The sequence below is a fragment of the Arachis duranensis genome, chromosome 5 (genome assembly GCF_000817695.3).
Source record: "Arachis duranensis cultivar V14167 chromosome 5, aradu.V14167.gnm2.J7QH, whole genome shotgun sequence".
Lineage (NCBI taxonomy): Eukaryota > Viridiplantae > Streptophyta > Magnoliopsida > Fabales > Fabaceae > Arachis > Arachis duranensis.
In genome coordinates, this window is record NC_029776.3 from 21,268,912 (window position 1) to 21,291,649 (window position 22,738).

At 35.4% G+C, this 22,738-nt stretch overlaps 2 protein-coding genes across 3 annotated transcripts; one reads left to right on the forward strand and one right to left on the reverse strand.

Annotated features, from left to right (window-relative positions):
- Positions 1 to 6,825: 6,825 nt before the first annotated feature.
- On the reverse strand, positions 6,826 to 13,289 carry LOC107488826 (ABC transporter B family member 26, chloroplastic). 2 transcript variants are annotated; one of them, XM_016109605.3, is made up of 18 exons: positions 12,594 to 13,289; positions 12,377 to 12,504; positions 11,959 to 12,001; positions 11,655 to 11,699; positions 11,429 to 11,551; positions 11,240 to 11,343; positions 10,849 to 10,903; positions 10,696 to 10,766; positions 10,513 to 10,615; positions 10,121 to 10,331; positions 9,756 to 9,829; positions 9,106 to 9,162; positions 8,936 to 9,010; positions 8,678 to 8,752; positions 8,312 to 8,593; positions 8,148 to 8,212; positions 7,984 to 8,044; positions 6,826 to 7,366 (listed from the first exon to the last, which is right to left on the reverse strand). In XM_016109605.3, exons 1-18 carry the CDS (start codon positions 13,056 to 13,058, stop codon positions 7,286 to 7,288), a joined length of 2,118 nt encoding a protein of 705 aa, XP_015965091.1. In that variant the 5' UTR covers positions 13,059 to 13,289; the 3' UTR covers positions 6,826 to 7,285. The 2 variants fall into 2 exon arrangements, with proteins under 2 accessions (XP_015965091.1, XP_015965092.1); XM_016109606.3 differs by lacking the exon at positions 12,594 to 13,289 and having other exon boundaries at positions 12,366 to 12,504.
- Positions 13,290 to 15,522: 2,233 nt separating this feature from the next.
- On the forward strand, positions 15,523 to 19,660 carry LOC107488741 (protein FAR1-RELATED SEQUENCE 6-like). The gene is made up of 6 exons (XM_021143768.2): positions 15,523 to 15,642; positions 16,870 to 16,929; positions 17,029 to 18,262; positions 18,484 to 18,700; positions 18,772 to 19,444; positions 19,541 to 19,660. Exons 1-6 carry the CDS (start codon positions 15,523 to 15,525, stop codon positions 19,658 to 19,660), a joined length of 2,424 nt encoding a protein of 807 aa, XP_020999427.2.
- The last annotated feature ends 3,078 nt before the right edge of the window (positions 19,661 to 22,738 follow it).

Genomic DNA, 22,738 nt, shown 5'->3' on the forward strand with positions numbered 1-22,738 from the left:
CTCCTTCAAGAGAGTTGGGTCCTATAACATCCAAGAGCCCAAAATCTCAACATTTTTGCTCATGAAACTCGAAAATAAGGCTAGAAATTCGAAGAGCAAAACGTGGCTTACCTCAAGATTGATTGTATGGGTTTTGTAGAGCTCTCCGTGGTGAACGCGTGGCCATAAACGGAGCGACAATCGGAGCTCTAGATCAAAAGTTATGGTGGTTTGAAGATCAAGTGAGAGATAGAAGTTTGAGAGAGTATTCTTCTCCTCCCTCACTCCATTTCAGCATGTGTGTGTAACAAATGAGGAGAGAGAGTGCTGAAAACTAGGGTTTTGGTTTATTTTAGTTGGGCCAAGGGCCCACTTTGGGTCCGGTTGGCCCGGTTTGGCCCGCTCAGTCCAATCTTGGTCCGAATTATATAAAATTGGTACCGAAATTCTCGTCTCAATCTCCCCTATCATATTAAGCCATAAAAATCACATTTTTGGCTTTCTAGAATAAATTCTCATTTATGGGTTAATTAGCCATTAATTAACCGGATTTTACAAGAGCGTTAGTGGTCAGAAGATAAATTTAAACAAGTCGGATATGTTTTTTAACAATAATTCTATATCAACAATGAGACAACTGTTAGTGGGCAGATTGAACATCTCTCATGTGGGTGCTTAGGATAAGTACTTGGGACTATCCTCAATTATTCAAAGATCCAAAAAAGTGACCTTTGGAGGATAAGGTCTGGAAGAAGGTTGAGGGATGGAAAAGAAAGCTTCTATCAACAGGTTGAAGATATGTTCTAATCAGGGATGTGGGTGAAATAGTGCCAATTTATTCCCTCTTTTGTTTTAAATTTTTTGACACTTTAATCTAGAAAATTCATAATATTTTGACTCAGTTTTTGTGGAAGGAACAGCACAGAAAGAAAGATTTCTTAGGTCAGTTGGAAAAAAATATCTCTACTAAAATAGAAGGAGGTTTGGGATTCAAGAATCTCAGAGCATAGAATTTGGCCTTATTTAAAAAATAATTCTAGAAAATTCTGACTCAACCTAATTTTATACTATCTAAAATTCTTAAAGAAAGATATTTCAAGTATGGCAATATTATAAAAGTTGGCGTATTACCTTCGTGGGGATAGAGAAGCTCGCTTGAAGGTCGTAAAGTAGTTGAAAACGGCTTGATTTGAAAGGTAGGAGATGGTTCGAGCATCAATATCTTATCTGATCCTTGGATTCCATCGATACAACCTTTCTCCTCTCCTCTAATCATCAGCCAAAATTCTTCCGAGCCAATTGTGATGAGAGTTTGTGACCTACTTCATGCAAACAAAGAGTGGAATGCTGAATTAATATATGCTTTATTCCCAATTCATTTAAGCTATGTTTGTTTGAAGAGAAAATGGAATGAAAGAAAAGGAAAGAAAGAAAATAGGAAGGAAAATTATTATTTTTCATTGTTTGGTTGAAAAGAAAAATTAGAGAAGAAAAAAATAAATGGAAAAAAAACTGGCGGGACTCATTAATATTTTTTTCTCTCTAATGTTCGAAAAAAAAAAGGACAGAAAACTTATTTTCTCTCTATACTTCTAATATTATCCCTTCATTTTTTTCAATATATTTTATAATACAAGAGTAAGATTGTCTTTTTATAACATTTCTTTTCTCTTTATTTTTCTTTCATCCAAACACATCTTAAAAAAAATAATAATTCACTCAATTTTTTTTCTTTTTTTATTTTCTTTTTCTCTATTTCTTTTTTCTTTTTTTTTATTTTCTTTCTCTCTGTATCTTTTCTATTTCTTTTCTTCCAACCAAACTTAGTCTTAGCTCAGCAAATTTTCAAGATACAAATTGGGGGTGATTCTGATCAGTGCAATGGTTATACCATGAATCAGGTAATTATGAAATATCCTCTAGGTACCGTGTAGCATGCCATTTCAGTCAGCCTCCAATTGAATTCTATCCAAGTCTGATGCAACACAAAGACATCTGGAAAAAATTCTGGAAGATGAAACTCTCTCCCAAAAGTTCTCTTTTTCTTTTTGCGTGCTCTCCTTGAAAGTCTCCCGGTCATGGTCAACCTTTATAAGCGTATTCTAACAAAGCCTTCAATTTGCCCATGCTGCAACTCTGAGGAAGAGACGATTGTTCACTGCCTCTTCACATGCAACAGAGTAAAAAATATTTGGTTAGCAAGTCCATTTAGTGGGATGACAGATGGTGAAGATAAAGAATAATTCTATGCTTGTTGGAATTGCAAGAAGCATAACCTGAAACAACAACATAATGGAATCATCGATGTCCAAGAAATGGGTATCCTATGTTGGAGCATTTGGAAAACCCGAAATGAGTTGATTTTCGAGCAGAAGAATCATCCACCTTCGGAGATAGTGGAAGTGGCTAGAAAACCCTTCTTTGACTATAGTTCAATATCTTCCTCCTAGCGCCACCAATTTCTTCTCTAGGGATTGCTTTTTCTTTTCTTATTTTTCATTCGTGTAGCTCACATAGAGCGAGTAAATCCCTATAATAATTCCTGAGATTTAGCAGATTATCTAATTTGGTCCCTAAGGTTCCAATTTCACCATAGTGGTCCTCCAGATTTAGCTCTGGACACTATAGTGGTCCCTGGAGCAATTTTGGTGCTGACTCAGTTGATGGAGTGCTAATGTGGCACTCCTTTGCCACACTGGAGGTTCTCAAAATGACGCTGCTTTGGTTTGGTGTCCATTCTTGGGCAGAACAATACTGTTTAGGTGTGAAAATTACATCAAAATAGGCCCGATCGAACATAGGAACTCCTTCGTCTTCTACACTTTCACTCTCATTCTTCTTCTTCTTTTTTCCTTCTTCAATGGAGAAATATTAGAGGTCAATTTCTTGAAATTCTTTGTGTCACGTGATGACAGTGACGTTGACAGAATGCGTTTGATCATCTTCTCCTCACTTGGAAGCTAGGTCACGCAACATTATCGAGTGAGTGAAGGTAAACTTTGTTTTTATTTTTTTGAAGGTGATTATTTTGCACAATAGTAGTGTTGTTAATGTCACTGATGCAGATGACTGTTAGCGTTTCATTATATATATATATAGACTTTTTATTTTTTGTGAAAAACTTAAACAGTGTTTGATTAAAAATGCGCAGTCCTTAATGTTATTTTTTGGTCTATAGCTATGACTGTGGGTAAACATTATAGTATTATACCACATAACTCTTTTTGCATTATATTTGGTATCTTGTACATTGATGATTATATAATTATGACTCCTTATGGTGATTTATTATTTTCATTCATTATACTTATACTTGAATCAGGCGTCGTTCATAATCTGATGCAATTACAGGACTAATACTTTGTATATATTTCATTATAAGAACTTCAGATTTTTTTTATTCATATATTTCATTCATTACATAAACTAACAACAAAAAATATTATTATAACAACTTCATATTTTTGCATTCATATATTTCATTCATTAAATACATAAACTAACAACAAAGTGCATTTAAATTTTACATAACATTACAACAAAGAATACTATCATTAAAAGCAAAATCAATACTAATAAATGAAGAATCATTTTTTGACTCCTAACATTATCTTTCACCTTTACTAATCTCCAGATTAAATTTAGCTTCAGTTCATCATTTTGACTAACAAATTCTGAATTTTTGACACTTTCATCTTACTCAGTGTTTGTCCACACAAACCACCCACACTGCCTTTTCCCATTTTTCTAAAACAAAAAAAATTAAATATGCTATAGAAACAAAAAAGAACTAACAACTTAACACAACACTAACAAATTAACTCACATTATAACTAGGACAATTAAAGAAAGGTTTGTTTGAATTCAAATCTGTCCCAAACCATCGTAAAACCGAACGGCAGCCACAGCCATACCATTTCGGCACGCGCGTTGTGTTCTCACGGTTAGTAGTCTTTGCACAGTAACCATTCGAAGGTGACTTTATCAAACTGCCTGCAGCGATGCTCTTAGGGCTGGCAATGGGTAGGGTAGGGTAGGTTTTGGACTCTACCCTAACCCTACCCGCGGGTTGAAAACTTTTTTAAAATTCTACCCTATTCTACCCATGTGTTGAAAATTTTTTCTACCCTAACCCTACCCGCATCCTAAAATTCTAAACCCTATCTTACCCGACCCTACCTATAGAAAAATAAAAAAATTTCAAGAAAATATAAAATTCAACCCTTCTAAATTTCATACATATTAATAAAATAGAAAATAAAAAATTAAGTTTAAATTAAAATTAAAAATAATAAAATCTTAAAGAAATCTAACATAAAATTACAAATAATATAATCATCAACTAGTTTTGTAGTTATTTCAAGTTTTTATAAGAGAACGATTATGGGTTCAACACTCACTTTCTTCATTACATATATAACTTTTGCATATATATTATATAATATATTAAGGGTACGGGTAGGGTAGGGTAGGATAGGGTAGAGTATACCTTGAATCTGTACCCTACCCAAACAGATTGGTTAGGGTTGGGTACCCAGGAGTAGAGTATAGATTGCCAGCCCTAGATGCTCCCACCTCCCATTATAGTTTATTAATATCAAATAAGTGCAGATGATCAAAGAACTTCGATTAAGAAGAAGAAAAAGAAAAAGAAGAGGAATGCAATCTGAACATTGAGAATGAATTAGGGTTTTATAATAGGAGAGGGACTAAATTGGGTCCAATTACAATCTTTTTAGGTCATCTAATAGTTAGGAACTTCTAGCGTGACAAATGAGTGCTACATCAGCACTCCGTCAACTGAGTCAGCACCAAAATTGCTCTAGGAACCACTATAGTGTCCGAAGCTAAGTCTAGAAGGCCACTATGGTAAAATTGGAACATCAGGAACCAAATTGGATAATTCGTTTAATCTCAGTGATTATTATGAGGATTTATCCACATAGAACATTGGAAGAACTCTTTTTCTGTTGGTTGTCCCAATTAAACATTAATTTTTTTTCTCTCTCAATGAAATGAATAACTCAACTTTGGGAAAAAAAATATAATGATCAAATCCAGTTGTTTGTATAATTGTTTTTAGTAGATAAATTGAGAGTAAATTATCAAATTAGTACCTAAAAGATCACGCGATCTTTAAATTAGTCTCCAAATGATATTTTAATCGAATTCGTTCCTCAAAAATTTAAAGTTAGTCATGTTAGTTATTCTATGAATTATATAACTGATGATGTCATCATTTACAAAATTAGATTAAATTAGCCCTAATTGATAAATCTTAATCCCAATTTCATGTATGAATATTCACTCTACCATACATATGGAGAATCTGATTATCAGCAAAATTAGATGCACAGTCCATCTGTCTCAAACACCTTTGAGAGTAATCTCCAAACTTACCATAAGTAGCCCACAAGGCCTGCATCCAATAAAATGTATCACAAGTGGCCACCTATGATCACCTACACCAGGATGAATGGGTGATAATTTTCAATCATCTCTTCATAACGATTCACAAGAACTCCCCCAATAGTCATGCAAGTAGTAACCATTCTCAAGGTACACTTTTTCACCCAAATAGCCCTGTTACAAGAAGAATACGAGGCTTGTTCTGAGTGATGAAATTTGAAAAATTAATGTATTGTTGGAGCCACCTTTTGCACCATTGGTCCCAATTGGTGATTTTAAGGCCTAATGTGTATGGTGCGTTTGCAGGTTACTTCGTCGTTGTTGGATGGCTCGTCGATGAGGATCGTGGAGATATCAAAGGTGACATAGTTGGTGGTGGTGGTGGTGGTGGTTTTTTCTTAGTGTTGTTGTTCTTCGAGGATGCAGCCGTGCGAATTGAGGTGGTGGCTGAGATTATTGAAGCCTTGTTGAGGGGTTCTGAACTTGCCGGCGCCAATGGTGTCATGGAGGATGATGACGGTGAGGAAAGAGCATAGAAATGTGAATGGCATCGTGGTGGAAGGCACGGCGGATCTGACAAACTCCGTTGGGAGGGATTTTTTTCTTACTGAGAGTGACGAAAAGTGTGTGGTTAAAGTGCGAGTGAGTAAAGTTTTGCCAAGGATATAAAACAACGTCGTTTCATATAGTGACCATGGATCTTAACGTGCCGTGTCAGTTTTTGTTAATGGCGTTAACAAGGATATTGACGGAAAAATTAACGTCATTAATTTAAAATTTTTAAAAAATAAATTTTATTAAAAAAATTATTTGATGACTAATTTAAAAATTATGTGATTTTTTTTACTTGTATATTTAGAGTTTGTTTGAGTGAACTTCTAAAAAAAGATCTTTTTTCGAGTTATCTTTTTTTAAAAGATCTTATGAAAAAGTAAAAATAATTTTATATTTGAATATTTCATACAAAAGAATCTTTTTATCTATCAATTATGTTTGGATATAATAATATAAAAATACTTTTTTATTTATTTATTACATGAAAAACATCTTTTTTTTAAGAAAAAAAATCTTTTAAAAAAATATAAATTACAACTTCTTACAAAATATTATTTTTCTAGCGCTTTTACTTTTACTACTAGAAATTTGTCAAACACGCTAAAAAATAAAAAAAAATTTGAAAAAAAAAATTTATCAAAATAATAGTGCCCAAACAAGCACTTAAACTATAATACCTATTTTATTATCTCATCTTCTAATTATTATTATATCAAAAATCACATCCACACCCATTTTACGTATCTCAATTAGTGATAAATCCATTGAGAATTTCCGGGAACCAATTTAGAGTATTCTCCATCTTAACTTCAGTGTCTTAGGTTAGTTTCTTATTAAGAGTAATGCAAAAACGAACATCTTTACCAATTATGTAGATGCATATAAGCAAAACTTGGGGTGGATAAACCACTAGTTTCTTTCATGATTAGAACATTCAATTTTTCGACGGAATTTGGATATTCCTGTATGATTCAAATCAAATAGCTTTAACACGTTAAGAAATTATATTACAACATAAATGAACATATAATACATGTTATCAACAGCATAAAGAAAGTGCAGCTTAATCTAGCATCTTGAATTCCAATGTAGCCCAATGGTGGAGCTAGTTTTCATGCTTTCGCATCTAAGAATCTGATCCGGTGAGATTTTCTGTGGAGCTGCCTCAGCATTTTGAATCAAGACTTCTGCAACAAATATCATTTCTTCCTTCTTTGCTCTAAACCTTAATATTGTTGTGTAAGACTAAATACATGGGCAGCAAGACATGAAAAAAAGAAGTTGCTACCCCACTGTACTGCATTTTAAAATAAAGAATCAGGCAGCAATGGAAACCCCAAAATCATGCCATGGCATCTGCCTGTTTTCGAGTCAACCGAGCATATAAACCATCTTTTAGGAGAAGTTCTCTATGACTTCCAATCTGCAGAGAGAGAAGTTATTGGCAGCTAGAATTCAGATTATGACAAATGGGGCATAGTGAAAACAATAAAGCCTTGCAACATAATAAGAGTTATGTCCCCACGCTATTAAACAGTCTGATTAAACTTAATGAAAAAAACAATCAGATTAAAAACTGGAAGAGAAACAATTAGGGACTGTTTGGTGTGAGTTCATATTTATATTGCTTTTTACTTTTAGACGTTTCTGAAGAAAAAAGTATAAAAATTAGTTAAACAATAAAATTCCTTTCATTGCAAATCGAATAATTCTTATTTTTATTATAGGATTTTAAAAATAGATATATTGAAAATCAAAATTGAAACCAAACAACCCTTACTGTCTTCAACTCTTCATGGTCCTGTCTAATGACCATCATGATCCAGAATAAGAACTTCGGGGAAAATCCAGTAATTTTTTCTTGTTTTTTAAATAGAGAACATGTATAAACTTGTAACCCAAATTTTCATACACCATTGAAGATGACAGAAATCAAGAAAGGAGGAAACACAAGAAAATATCAAGGGTACATCAAAAGGGATTATTAAAATGTTGATAAGATAATTTAGGGCATTCAAATTAAATCAACACTTTACAAACCTCAACAACTTGACCACCATCCATTACCACAATCCTGTCAGCGGCTTGTATGGTGGAAAGCCTGTGAACCAAGTCTGATACATCAGGAAAAAGAAAAGGAAAAAGAAAAAAAAGAGACAGGATACTATCTAATGACAATCATAACACCAAAGAATCTATATCACCTGTGTGCAATGACTATGACACTTCTCCTTGATGTAGAGTCACTTCTGACGGATCGAAGAACACCCTACATAGAATGGATGAATGCATCAGTGCCTTAATCTCTCTATATTAACATTTAGTGTGTCTAATTACCAACTGGTTAATAATAGGTTCCAGAAACAACCTTAACGTTATGTTCACTCTCAGCATCCAGTGCACTGGTGGCTTCATCAAGGATCAATATTTTTGGGTCCCGAAGGATGGCTCTAGCAATAGCGATTCGCTGCTTTTGACCCCCACTTAATAGATCGTCGTCAACAACTGTTTCATAACCGTTAGGAAGTGCTGTGATGAAATCATGAGCATAGGCCTCCTTTGCAGCCCATTCAACATCCTCCTGTGTTACATCGCGAGTACATCCATATCTGATGTTTGAACTAATATCCATCCGGAAAAGCTTGGGTTCCTACACAAGCAAAAACTGTTAGGTCAGAAGGAAAGAGCAATATTTATTTACTGAATTTCAACCATGTTGGAAAGACTTAAGAACCTGTCCAACATATCCTATTCTCCCTCTCCACCACATGATGTCGAAGTCTTTAATAGGAATGCCATCTACCAAAATCTGGAATAAATAAAAACTCATGTCGATAAATATTCAAATAAAAAATGTAAGCTACTAGTAAGACCCTTGCCTCACCCGCATTCAAACATAGATTCAGAACCTTCTTCTTTTTAGCCCTTTTAATGGAAAGTCAACATGTAAATGAAACCATCCAAGTCTGCGCTCAGTTTATATGAGATATACCTGGCCACTTGTCGGCTCATAGAGACGAAGCAAAAGGTTCACCAGTGTGCTTTTTCCGCTACCACTAAGACCAACCTATACCAAATCAAAAGGAAAAAGTAGATTAATCTCTTGAGCAAAGTGCAGGGAAGGAATGTATTGAAGGTGCTACAGGCAATTTCTTTTCTTACAATTGCAACCACCTCACTGGGATGGACCACAAAGTTTACATGTTGCACCACAGATACCTGCCACAACGTCAGTGATTAATTGAGCCTGTATTACTGACAATAACTTAAACACGTGTACATGGAATGTCAAATCGAATATAACATGTTAAAATGTCACGCAAACAGAGAAGTGATGGCAGAAGAATTCAGAATTCAGGATATATGTCAATAGTAAACCATTCCATTAATTTGAGAAATTGTGTTGTATGGGATATTCGTGGAATAAATTGTCTATAATGAAGAATGATTGCATGAACACTGAGATAATATGATTCAAAATGTTCTGCCCCTTTTCCTTCATCCCTTTCACACAAAGATTTTATTTTTAAATACACTTAGTTCAAAGCTTATATAAAGCATGCATTTTTTCTAAAAGGACATAAACAGTTAAACTTCACAGCATTGTTATTTGACACCCAACTTACACTACCAAAAAGGGAAAAAGAATGCATCAACAATTTTGGAGGGAGAGCAAGCTTTTAAAAATTGCTGCATTGAAGTCAATATTTTAATTTTAGCACCATTCACAGTGTAACCGAGACATGGAGGAGTAAGAATATAAAAGTTTCTCTATAGAAACCAAATAATGATGCTAGCAATAGGAGATCTACCGTTGGCCTTGAAGGGTAGCGAAAAGATACATTTAGAAACTCGATTTGCCCCATCAACCCCTGCAACTTTACTCCTGCGAAAAAATTGTCCCCAATCTTCATTATATTTAGAATTAAATGAATGATGGAGGGTTATGCAATAACTCAACATTTCAATAATAGGAGACTTTCCTTTTCTCTTATTTTTAGATAAAACCTTTTCAATATGTAAATTACTATCACTATTTTCCACAAATTTCTTGGGTTCGGAAAATATTAATGTTTGATCCACAAGTAGTTGAAAGTTGCACATGCAGACGTAGGTACCAGCAGTCTCGTAAAGGTGGAAGAATGAAAAGCCTTAATATAGCTCTCATAATACTTGCCTCTTTCTGTGAATTGGCTGCTAGGTAAGAGATCCATTAAATGGAATACTTTTTCACTAGCTCCAACAGATTGCATCAAATTGGAAATATTGTCTCCCACCCACCAGGTTGAATAAATTAGCCATTCACTGTATAGTATAAACTTAGTAAGTTTCTCAGCAGTAATATGTCCAGCAAGAATAGACATCCCTCCAAACAGCACAGCGATAACCTATAAGATAAAACATTCCCATAAAAGCAGCAGTCAAGTACAAAGGTTTAGTTTACCTAGACTTCTGAATTAAAATAAATTAATCAAACTTCCTTCCAATAGCAAATTAAAGGTCAAAGGTGAAAACAGGGGCAAATATCTCAAAATAGATAAGTATAAAAATTTAGAATCCTTATTATACCTGAGTTGAATGATAAAGAGCATTGAAGCTTAAATTCCAAAACCCATATGCAGCACTTTGTCGCAGGCTTATGTCAGCTAATTTCTCCAGCCACCATTTGTACCTGTCAATAGTGATGAATATAATTAGCAGAATAATGGGAATAAGTAAGTAACAAATAAATTATAATCATAATAACATCACCTTCCATGTTCTACTTCTTCTGTTCCATAAACACGGACAGTTCGAATGAGAGACAAGGTCTCTTGAGCTACCTATGATATAATAACGAGAAAATTGTTACAATAGCATTTATGAATTATAAAACGAATTACATCACGAGGCATCATATTCTACATCATTTGCAGAAGCAGTGACTTCTTGGATCAGCCTTGCTGCCTTTTTCTGGTACCTATGTAGAAATATATAACAAAATTAACACCGGTGGAATAAGGAGACAAAATAAGGCAAAAAGTAGATGCCTAGGGTAAACACTGTTAGGGAATGTTAAGAGATTCCTTTGACTTTTACATATTGACATCTTCTCTAAAATGGACATTAATTAGCCTCTATTGTGTGAACCAATTAAGAGCAAGTCATAGCATTCATGAGCAGTATGTTCTGATAGATACACTCCTTTTTTAGACATGATGCCTCTGTTAGTGCTATTTAATTTGCAATTAACACAAGAAATGGAATTGCAATTTTCTAAAGGAGATATTTGAAGAAAATCAACCAAAAACTTTACCTTCCATAATGTACCATAACTGCTCCTAACAGGATGCATATCATCAACGTACATAAACCAAGTGGCCAAGACAAAATCACCAAGTAGATTAATGAACCTGTCCCCTAACAACATGAGAAAACTAATTTAAGTCTTTTAACATGTGGGATGACTTATATGGATATTTCATCTTGCACAACTAATTCATACCTGAAGAACATTGCGCAATATCAAGTTAAGATCATTTCCAATAACCCTAGACACTTGTTGACAATCTGCCCCGAGTCTACTTGTCAAATCACCAACTGTTTCAGAGTCAAAAAATGATATATCCTACAATAAGGGCACTGCAGAATGAGTTAAACAATACACCAAGAGAAAAGATAAATAAATGAGGGCAACAAACTTATAGTGTTATTAAGTGCTGCGGCAGAACCTGAAGAATAAGGGAAGAGTATAATGTTTCTCTCATTCTCTTAACCTGCACATATTTGTAAACACATAAATCATTGTTTCAACACACATGCACACACACACAAATTGCCATTTATATAACATATATGCAGACCAGATCTGAAAGTAAAAGCTTATCAAATTGCATAAAGATCACTGCTCAAGTACAATAGTCTTAATTTGATAACTATACTTATTTCATTATGACCTAGCCTATTTGTATTTTTAACATAAAGCATTGAAGTCCCAAAACCCAAGTCTTGTTTACACAGGACAGAGAAACTCACCAAAATCATGTTTGCAATGCCAAAACAGCAACCTCTTATCCCACTGAAGCATAGGAAAACTACTTGTTAGCCACCATATCTCAAATGAAAAACCAAAAGTTTCAAATGAACCACACTAAAAGCAACAAATAAAGGATCTTTGGCATTCAAAATTAATTTTAGATGTAAACCAAGCATGCTCTAACTAAATCAAAACCAAAAGTTCTTTAACAAAGTTTTAACTCCTAGTTACAATAATATCTTCAATACTTACAACTGTCATCGGAATCTTAACAATGCATTACTATATTCTACTCCATAAAAGACACTAAAAGAAAGAGGAGAATAATTCATTGATTCCCCCTTTTGGTAAAGCAAAAAAAGCAATTTATGAGTATCAGCAAGTAGAAAGGGAGATTAGACCATACAAGATTTTGACCTGCATATTCCCGAGATCACACACAACAGAACCAAAAGCCGCACATTCTGGTGAAAAACCGCAATCTCCGCGCTCTGCGCCGTGAAAATCGACGCCGTCAAGAAATGCGGTATCGAAATCTCAGACACCTGAAAGAAAGAAAAAAAAAAGTCATACAACAAATTCTCGAAAAATCAAATGTTCCAAAAAGCAGCAAAAGAAGAATGGGCAGACGCACCGCCGCGAAAATGAGAGCGGTGAAGGCGGCGAAGATGATCCAGCGGTCACGCGCGACGAGGTGCCACATCTTGCCGAGTGCGCGCCAGACAGAAACCGGCTGAGCCAGTAGCTCGATTTCGATGTCGTCGTCGAAGTTCCACCAGGATCCACCGGGGAGAATGGAAGGGAGGAAGCGGAGCCAGGTTCGGAGCGTTTGGAGGAGAAGGAACTCATCCCGAGTAGGAGAAGTTGATTCTTCGTTTCTGGAATGTTCTGGAATGTCCTCAAGGGAAACACCGTTGATGGAAGAAGAGGAAGAAGCAGAAGATTTAGGGAGAATGCGCCTGGAACGAAGAGAGGGTGGGGTTGTTAAGGTGTTGGGAGCGAAACCAAAGCGCTTTCTAGGAAGTGTGATGAGAGTTTTATTACTGTGTGGGATGAGAGGGAGTAGGGGAGGTTGTGAAGCTGAGAGTAGAAGAGGCATGGTGGTGGCGGTGGTGGAGTAGCAGAGAAGAGAACATAGGAGAGAGATGAAGAGTTTTCAGATAAAGTTACGAGTTTGAACGTGCGAGGGTGTGGTTCATGTGTGTCAGTGAGAAGAAAAAGAGAGCTGCGGTTCCGGTTGAACCTTGAGTTTGCTAGGCTCTCCTTTCACCTACCATAAAATCCATGCAATTATACGACACCGTTTTGCGTTCCAGAAAGCCAGAATTGCCTTCCACGTGCAAAATAGTGTTGCACATTTTCACACCCATCTGATGCTTCTTAACTCTTAAATAGGAGAATTTTCGAATTGTCTAATCTAATCCATAAATATTATTTATTTTCATTTATAATGTTTGAAAAATATATTAAAAATATTGTTTTAGTATAGCTATGAAGTATTCTTGTATAGTTAATAGTTCGTTCACTTTGAAATGTTCTTTGGATTTTTCGAATTGGATGAGTTATATTTCGATTGAAGAAGAATATGAAGCATAAATACCTGCAAAAGACATCCCATAATCAAATAAGACTAAAATTAGATTTTTTCACATAATTTTTTAGTGAAAAATTTGCTTTTTCTTATATATAAATATTATAAGAAAGTAATAGTTGATCTGTTAGAATAAGATATAAAGATTGCAAATAATAATCGAATTATAATTTTTTTGTACCATAAAAATCGAATTATAAGGCAATTTATACTCGAGTTGTAACGGATAAATCATGTATATAACAAATAATACTTAATTTTGTTTTGGATTCGTATTAAATATGTTTTGGATATATGCAACTATTTTAAGACCATGCAAGTTTTGAACTCCTTAGCTTGTAATAAATTAATAGTAGTAGTTTTGACATAATTAGTAATGCCTGTATGTGTGAGTTCTGTACGTACTCTATCTATGCATGTTTTGTTTGTTTTAACTTTTAAGTTGGTTTTTAAGGGCTATGTTTGTTTACAGGACACAGGAATATAGAGATACACGATTGTATTTGGTAGTAGAGATATGTACACAGATAATATGTCCAAAAATACTTAATTAATGTATTTTGTGTTTATCCTGACAAAAAAAATATGGAGACACTAACAAGGGATACAACTTATTTTTTATTTTTTTATTATTTTTTTAATCTTTTATAATTATATTTTTTATTATTATATTTTTTATTATTATATTTTTCATTTCAAATTTTTGAAATGAAAAAAATGAGAATAAATTATATTTTTATAATTTGTTCTAATTTATTACCAAACAAAATACAAGAACACAAAATTTTGTGTTTCTATCTATAAATATCTTGTCCTGTCTTATTCTTAGTGTCTTCTTATCTTGTTTTCGAAAATAAATGCAGCTTAATTTATGATACTCAATTACGACATTGTTGCTTGACTTGCTTGCACTTTTTATTTTTTATATTGGGTTGAGAATGGTATTTTTTTAGATTATGAATTGTTAAGATATTATTCTTAAATGTGATACTGATTCATTTAAAAAATAGAAATCGAATCTTTCGATTTATGAAAAATATAAAAATTGAACTTTTGATTTGTGAAATAAAAATTAGACTCTCCAATTTTCAAAATACAAAAATCGTACCTTTCAATTTCTATTTCAAAAAAATAAAAAATTTAAAGTATAAAAATTAGATTCAGTAATTTCGATACCTTTTACATTATTTTTAAAAATACTTAAAATTATTATATTAAAAAATATCACCCATCTCACGTCTACCAAAAAATAAATTAGCCGCTTGCTTGCCCCTTACATTCATCTCTTAAAGGAGTGCACACAATGACTAACTAGTAGCTACAAAAGAATATTCAACTAATCACTACTCAATGTGAAAAAATACAAATCTGTGTGTCACATTGATGATACAATGATACCATATGAAGTTATGAACTGCAGCCGTGCACACTTAATGTTTTAATTGCCCTTTAAAACTCCGAAAAATCAAACAAATGAATAGCTCTAGTTACAAAAAAAAAGATTCATGATAGGAAAAGTATGAGAAAACAATATATTTATTGTACAATACATATAATGGGGGTGTAATTGAAATTAAAAATAATTAATGGGTTATTAATTAATTTCGTATTATTAATAATTTGAAATTTGAAACTATTTAGAATTAATCTTTTATTATAGATTCAAATCAAATATTTAGGTTAAAAATAGAGATTTCCTGATGGCATCTCCTCCTGGTCTACACCGCTGCCCCATGCGCCGATTTCCACTTTCCACAGCGGTCAAATGCCCATGTCTGTGTCCTGTTGAGGGGTCCAGCCTTCAGCTCCGATCGAACATTGCACCGCCAACAACGACTAACCAACCAGTGCCGCACTCTCCTCCGCACACAGCGCAGCCGGTTTTGAATACATGTTTATGGCAGAATCGCAAGAAAAATGTGTTTCAAGCGATCATCCTCCTTTAATCACATCACCTAGCCGAAATTCATTAATGGAGGTCGATATAGTGGAACCTCTAGAATGTGTAGCCTCGGACGATTCAGAAAACTTTTCATACGAACAAGAAGACTTAGCCGGCGATGTCGCAGGCCATGCTCACGAGCCGAGCAAGGTGAGCAAGTTGGATCGTCAAATTCTGCCATGGATGTTTATCGTGCGTTTAGTTTTTAGGTTTAGTCACAATGTAAAGGAGTATTTTAATTGTATGGTTATTGAAACATTCAACTGTAATAGTCAGCTGAGATGCAAATAAATTTATGGGTGTTTTATGTTTAATGGTATCATTACATGCATTGAGGATTAGATGAAATTATTGCATGCTTATATAATTACATCCAGGAAGCATAATTTCGTACGTGTATTGAACTGAATGCTAGTTGTATTTGCACCATGCTAACCATGCTAACCATGAAATGTTTAGCTTAGTGTTTTAATCATGTAATAGTATGTTTAAAAGCTAGCTCACTGCATATTTTTTTAGTTACATGCTGATATGCTTCCTGTCTTTTATTTTAATATTTTTCATGCTTATATTAGTGCTTTAATCATGTAATGGTATGTTTAAAAGCTAGCTCACTGCATATTTTTTTAGTTACATGCTGATATGCTTTCTTCCTTTTATTTTAATATTTTTCATTCTTATATTAGTGCTTTAATAATGTAATGGTATGTTTAAAAGCTAGCTCACTGCATATTTTTTTAGTTACATGCTGATATGCTTCCTGTTTTTTATTTTAATATTTTTCATGCTTATATTAGTCTTTTAATCATGTAATGGTATGTTTAAAAGTTAGCTCACTGCATATTTTTTTAGTTACATGTTGATATGCTTCCTGCCTTTTATTTTAATATTTTTCATGCTTATATTAGTGCTTTAATCATGTAATGGTATGTTTGAAAGCTAGCTCACTGCATATTTTTTAGTTTTATGCTCATATGCTTCCTGCCTTTTATTTTAATATTTTTCATGCTTATGGGATTATATAGTTAATCAAAGATGTGCTTATGTTCTTATTGCATCTAAAGAAACGAGTGTGTATATGTAAATATATAGGAAAAGAATTTTGTGGCTGGAGTGAAAAAAGAAGCTACTAAAGGGTGAGTAAGGCCATAACTATTACCCAAAATGTAACAAATAATTCCACAAGATTTTCATTGAATAAGAAAAAAACAAATAAATGGTGAAAACTAATTAAATAATACATGAAATGAAAAAAAACTCTTTGCTTGATTTGTAGCTGTTGATGTGTTTTTGGTGATTGTTTTAGAGATTGTATTGAAATGAGTTTTGATCAGGATCTTCCTCCTTTTGGTTACTTTGTTTGTTTTGGAATTTTAGGTCGCGCAGCTGTCGGATGTTACAGATGTTGGAAGTGATGAGATGGAGCTTGGTGATGAGGTATTAGAGTCTAGATTACTTTTTTGTACTCATAATGTTCACGTTTGATTTCATAACTAATGGTAATTAGTTTTCCGTTCGAATTAATATAAAATACAGTTACCAGATCATGGTTGCTTACAAGAAGATGAGATACCAAGAGTTGGAATGCGGTTTGCTCATTTACAGATGGCTCATGACTTTTATGTGACCTATGCAAAGAAAGCTGGATTTGCAACTAAGATAAGGACGACAACATTTGATAAGATCACAAAGGCTCCCATTAACCAAGCTATACACTGTAATCATGATGGGATCCGCGAGTCTCGTGTTAAAGCACCAACGCGGAAGAATACGATTTCAGCTGCTGGGTGCAAGGCAAGGATATATGTAAAGTTTGATAAAGATGTGCAAGACTGGGTTTTGCTCAAGGTCGACTTGACGCACTCTCACTCCTGTTCACCGAAAAAGGCAGTGCACTACCATGAGTATAGGCAGTTGACCATGCATGCGAAGTGCGTGATTAAGGATAATGATGAGGCTGGGATTCGACCAAACAAGGCATTCCTTGCTTTGTCAAATGAAGCTGGTGGCCCCTCTAACTTGGGATTCTCAGAGAAGGATTTAAGAAATTATATAACAGCAAGGCTCCGAACTAGCAACATGAATGCGGATGTCAGGGAGATGATGAGCTACTTTAGGAGAATGAAGGACATCAATCCGAACTTCTTTTACGCGGTGAAGGTGGACGATGAGTGTAAATTTAAGAGTGCAGTATGGGTTGATGCAAGGTGTAGGGCGTCGTATGAATACTATGGAGACGTCGTGTCAGTTGATAGCACGTACAGTACAAATAGGTACGTAGTAGTTAAGTTGTTGTTTTTACCTTTTCTTGCTAATACGCTTTTTGATCGTGATTGGCATTTCTTACATCTGGTTGGTTTTTCTGGTAGGCATGGATTACCGTTTGTGTCATTCATTGGGGTCAACCACCATGGTAGGTCGACCCTCCTCGGTTGTGCTTTGTTGGGGAATGAAGAAATCGGAAGTTATGAGTGGGTTTTTAGCCAATGGGTGAAGTGCATGGGAACTGCTCCAAAGTGTATCATAACCGATCAATGTCGATCCCTTTACCGTGCGATCAAAAATACTTTACCCGACACACGCCATCGGTGGTGTATTTGGCATATTATGAATAAGCTACCTTCGAAGCTTGGGGGTTACCGCCGGTACGGAGCTTTGTATGGTGACCTAAACGACATTGTGTGGAACTCTCGGACGGAGGAGTCATTTGAAGATGATTGGGCTGATTTTATAGATGAGTATAACTTACATAACAACACATGGCTGTCAGGTTTGTTTCTGTACGATTACTTCTCACGCTTTAATTGCAATTGGTCGGCATCTGAATGTTTAGTTTATCAGTAATTTTGGAAGACAATTAGCTGGATGTTCATTATAGTAAACATTTGGATGTTTAATATATCAGTGATTTTGGATGTTCATTTCTCAGGTGTAGTAATATGTTTCGGGTAAGCTTTATTTGCTTAATTTGGTATTATTTATTTCTTGTAGATTTGTATGATGACCGACGCATGTGGGTCCCAATATACTTCAAGGGTGAATTTTGGACAGGAATGCGGAGTACGCAAAGGAGTGAGAGCATGCACGCATTCTACGGTGGATACTTACACAGTAAAACTAGCTTGGTCCAATTTGTTCATGAATATGACAATGTGCTTGGAGTCAAGGAGCAGAGGGAACTGGAGGATGATGCTATGACTCGAGGGGGGTTATCCCTTGTGCAACTACCTCGCCTATAGAGAAACAGTTTCAGCAAGAGTATACCACGAGCATTTTTAGGGATGTTCAAATTGAGTTTGTGAGGAAGGCTAACTGCAGAGTTTCTGCAGTTGATGAACAGGGTCCATTGGTCTGCGTGAAGGTGGAAGAGGAGAAACTACTCAATGATACTATTCTATGCATTCCATACGATGTTCACTTTGACCGTTCCACACAGGAGCTTCGTTGTGAGTGCAATCTTTTTGAGAGTTCAGGTGTGTTGTGCTGTCACTGCCTTGAAGTTTTTCATTCGTATAAAGTGTACAAAGTACCTTCCTGTTATATTCTTCCTCGATGGAGCAAGAACATAAAGCGCAAGCATACGTATGTCAAAAGTAGCCATGATGTCAGTCGGTCGGATGAGAGTCATGTTGCATTCAGGGGACTGTGTGCACACTTCTATAATGTTGCTCAAGAGTTCCTCGGTGATGATGAAGAAACAGTATTGCTGCATGTTGCTTTGGAAGAAACAAGGGCCAAGTTGGCTACGCACCGTGCAAAAAAGAGGTCCGAGAGCGTGGCAGAGACTCAGACCAACATTGGCTCTCAGAATTCGAACGATGTCGGTGTTGATGACATCCAAAGCCCATCGAAGGTCACCACAAAGGGCAGGCCAAAGAGTAAGAGGCTTGGCTATGCCCTTGAGAAGTCCATCAAGAATTCAAGACGGAGAAAACAAAAGAATTCACCCCCGGTATATGTTTGGCTTAATCCCAACTTTGTATGCTTATTTGGTATAGTACTATCCTAGAACATAACTATTGGACTTTTTCTTTTTAATTTTTGGCAGGTGGTTCGTCCGCACACATTTCAAGATATAAACCATTGTGCTGTTTCTGGCTTGAATGTTCCCGAACAAGCCGGTGGTTTCATGTCTTTGTTAAGCTCCTTCAATAAAAAGTGGGATTAGTTGTACGAGGTTGTGATAGTGTATATTTTCTCATTTCTGTGTTTATAGGATTCTTGTTATTTTCAAGGTTCTATGGCAGCTGATGCAAAGGTCCACATGTTATTGATTGCAAGAACCATTTTTCCATTTGTTAAAACGAAGCATTTTACTATTTTTATTTCGTGTAGACTTAATGCATAATATGTATATTTGATGGTTATTCTGTAACTTAGTATATAGTCTAATAAAGTTGTTTCTGATTTCTACACTCTTGACTATATAGTTTTTCAGTACGTAGCTATTCCTCTTAGACATTGTTTTCATGTTTTTTTAATGAACTAAAGTGGATGTTCATTTCTATAGGTTTTCAGATGTTCATTTTTACTATAAACAAAGATGGTTATCCGTTAGCATTAGTGACCACTAGGTTATGTTTTGATTTTGACCTTGTTAGACTGGATGTTCATCATAGTAAGGTATAGGATGTTCAGATTTGCTATATTGGCGGATGGTTAGTGGTCACCAGTTTCGATAAGCACAAATATGGCAGCTTTACCAAACAACTTTGATAAATCTGGGAGTCTAAAATCTAAAGGACATGGATAAATTTTAGGTAACATAACCAACATATCATTGTACTGTAGAAAAAAAATGTCATGGAATCAGGTCTTTCTAATGTGAAAAATAACAAATCATTAAGCATGTCAGCAGTAAGTAAACTCATTATAATCTGGTAGTTCAATTCAATGTAACTAATACTAAGTAAGCAACTTCTTCCTCCCTCTGCGCATTGCCCCCTTCGGTAATCCCTCCGCACGTTCAATCAATGACCGTGTACTAAGTGCAGTGTATGGTGAATGAACGTCCTTCTTCTTGTTCCGTGGTTCATTGCGACGAACAGGTATAACTTTTTGTTCCAATAACGAAATGAGCTGGTGGACCAATGTACTGTGTGGGCCACAAATAATATCTAGCATCAACTCCATCCTGTCTGATTGGAGTGAATCCTGTGGGTAGATTTATCAATTGGTTAGTATTTTGAACCGTTACAGTAATAATTTTACAAGATCAATCACGACACTTGCGCAAATGTTAAATTTACAAACCTCATCCCATTCACAAAGTTGACGTTCTTCAGTCCAGTTATCCATCAACTTAATGACACACATGCCACAGTCAAAGCTACAGGACAATAAAATGCTATTGCAATTAAGTTGAGAAAAACCAAGTTACATGGGACGACACATTTTCAGATGAAATCTAACAAAGCCTCAAATTTGGGTTATAATTTCATCTCACTTGTTCGGTTGCTTTGGAACCCTCGCGTACGAACGAGCTGGGCCATGCGTAGTCCGAACAAATGCAGGAATAGAAATGCTTGCCATATCCTCACATAGTCTCCCCTGAAAATCATGCAACGAACATACGCGAGCAAAATTATTTCCACTTGAACTGTGCAGATGTATATTGATTAAAAGAATTATGGTATCTTACCACATATGCATCGAGCTTTATTCGTTTATCATCTTTTGGACCATAATGCAAACTGTCGAGAATAAGTAAATGCTTCGCAACCACATCAAATGCATATACCCACCAATGGCCCCTCCAACAATAAGGAATTAACCACTGCAGCAAGAAATACATACGAAGAAATTATCCATGTGAGGAGAAAAAAAAAGTAGAACACAAAAACTATTGATCTCATTCGACCATTCAAGAACCTTAACATTCTCAAATCATGTGACAAGCTATTTCCAACAGGTATTTAATATAAAACAGCAACTCACCCATTTTCTCTTTGCAGCTTCTACTTTGTCAAAGAACCTAGTATCATCACCAAAGCTTGGACTAAGACTATCATAAATTGGTTCCACACCGTCCATAAATGCTTTCAGACTATCATTTTTTATCACTGACTCCTGCAGACCCACACATAGTAAGAATCCCAAGAAAAAGCTTTCTCCACATTGTAATAAGAATGTAATTACCAATATGCCTGGACACACGCAATAGAACTCTCGCTTGAACCTAGATGATTGAGTGTCGTTGAAAGAATAACACATCCATTGAATTACCTACACAGAGTATTCAGCAAGTGTAATTCAAACACCGATATAAGTATAGAGAATTAAAACCCATGCTTAAGTTCATATACTTACACAGCTGTTTACCCAACTGCGGGGTTTCAAGGTCCAGAAATCCTTCCTTTGTAGTACCATGTAGCCCCGCCCTTCATAGGAAGCTAAATCTTGATTTTTATCCAATGACGGGTTAACCATCCAAGTTCTGATTTATTCCTCCTTACTCTCCCCTAACTTTATTTCTCTTAGTCTTGGATGAATTGAATGTATTGGGGATGGGGTTGGAGTCTTTTCAAGCTAAGTTAAACCCAGTGAAAAGCTCGGACTACCTGGACTCAGTGTATGATAGGGTGATTGGTGGACGAAATTGTGATCCATATTCTTTTGTACTTGTATGAAATCATTATTGTGGCACCAGTTGAATTCACAACTCCGTTCAACTAACCAGCAAGTGTACTGGGTCGTCCAAGTAATAAACCTTACGTGAGTAAGGGTCGATCCCACAGAGATTGTTGGTATGAAGCAAGCTATGGTTACCTTGTAAATCTCAGTTAGGCAGATTAAATTTGTTTATGCTTTCGAAAATTAATAATAAAAAGAGAATAACAAGGGATAGAAATACTTATGCAAATCAATAGTGAGAATTTCAGATAGGTGCATGGAGATGCTGTTCTCCTCTTGAAACTCTACTTCACTACTCACTCTTCCTTCAATCCTTCTTACTCCTTTCCATGGCAAGCTGTATGTAGGGCATCACCATCATCGGTGGCTACTTTCAATCCTCTCGGGAAAATGGTCCTATGCGCTGTCACTGCACGGCTAATCGTCTGGAGGCATCACCCATGGTTGATGGCTACATCCCATCCTCGCAGTGAAAACTAATGCTCACGCACTCTGTCACAGTACGGCTAATCACTGGTTGGTTCCCACTCCTACTGGAATAGAATCCCTTGATTCTTTTGCGTCTGTCACTAACGCCCAGCAGGTTACAAGTTTGAAGCACGTCACAGTCATT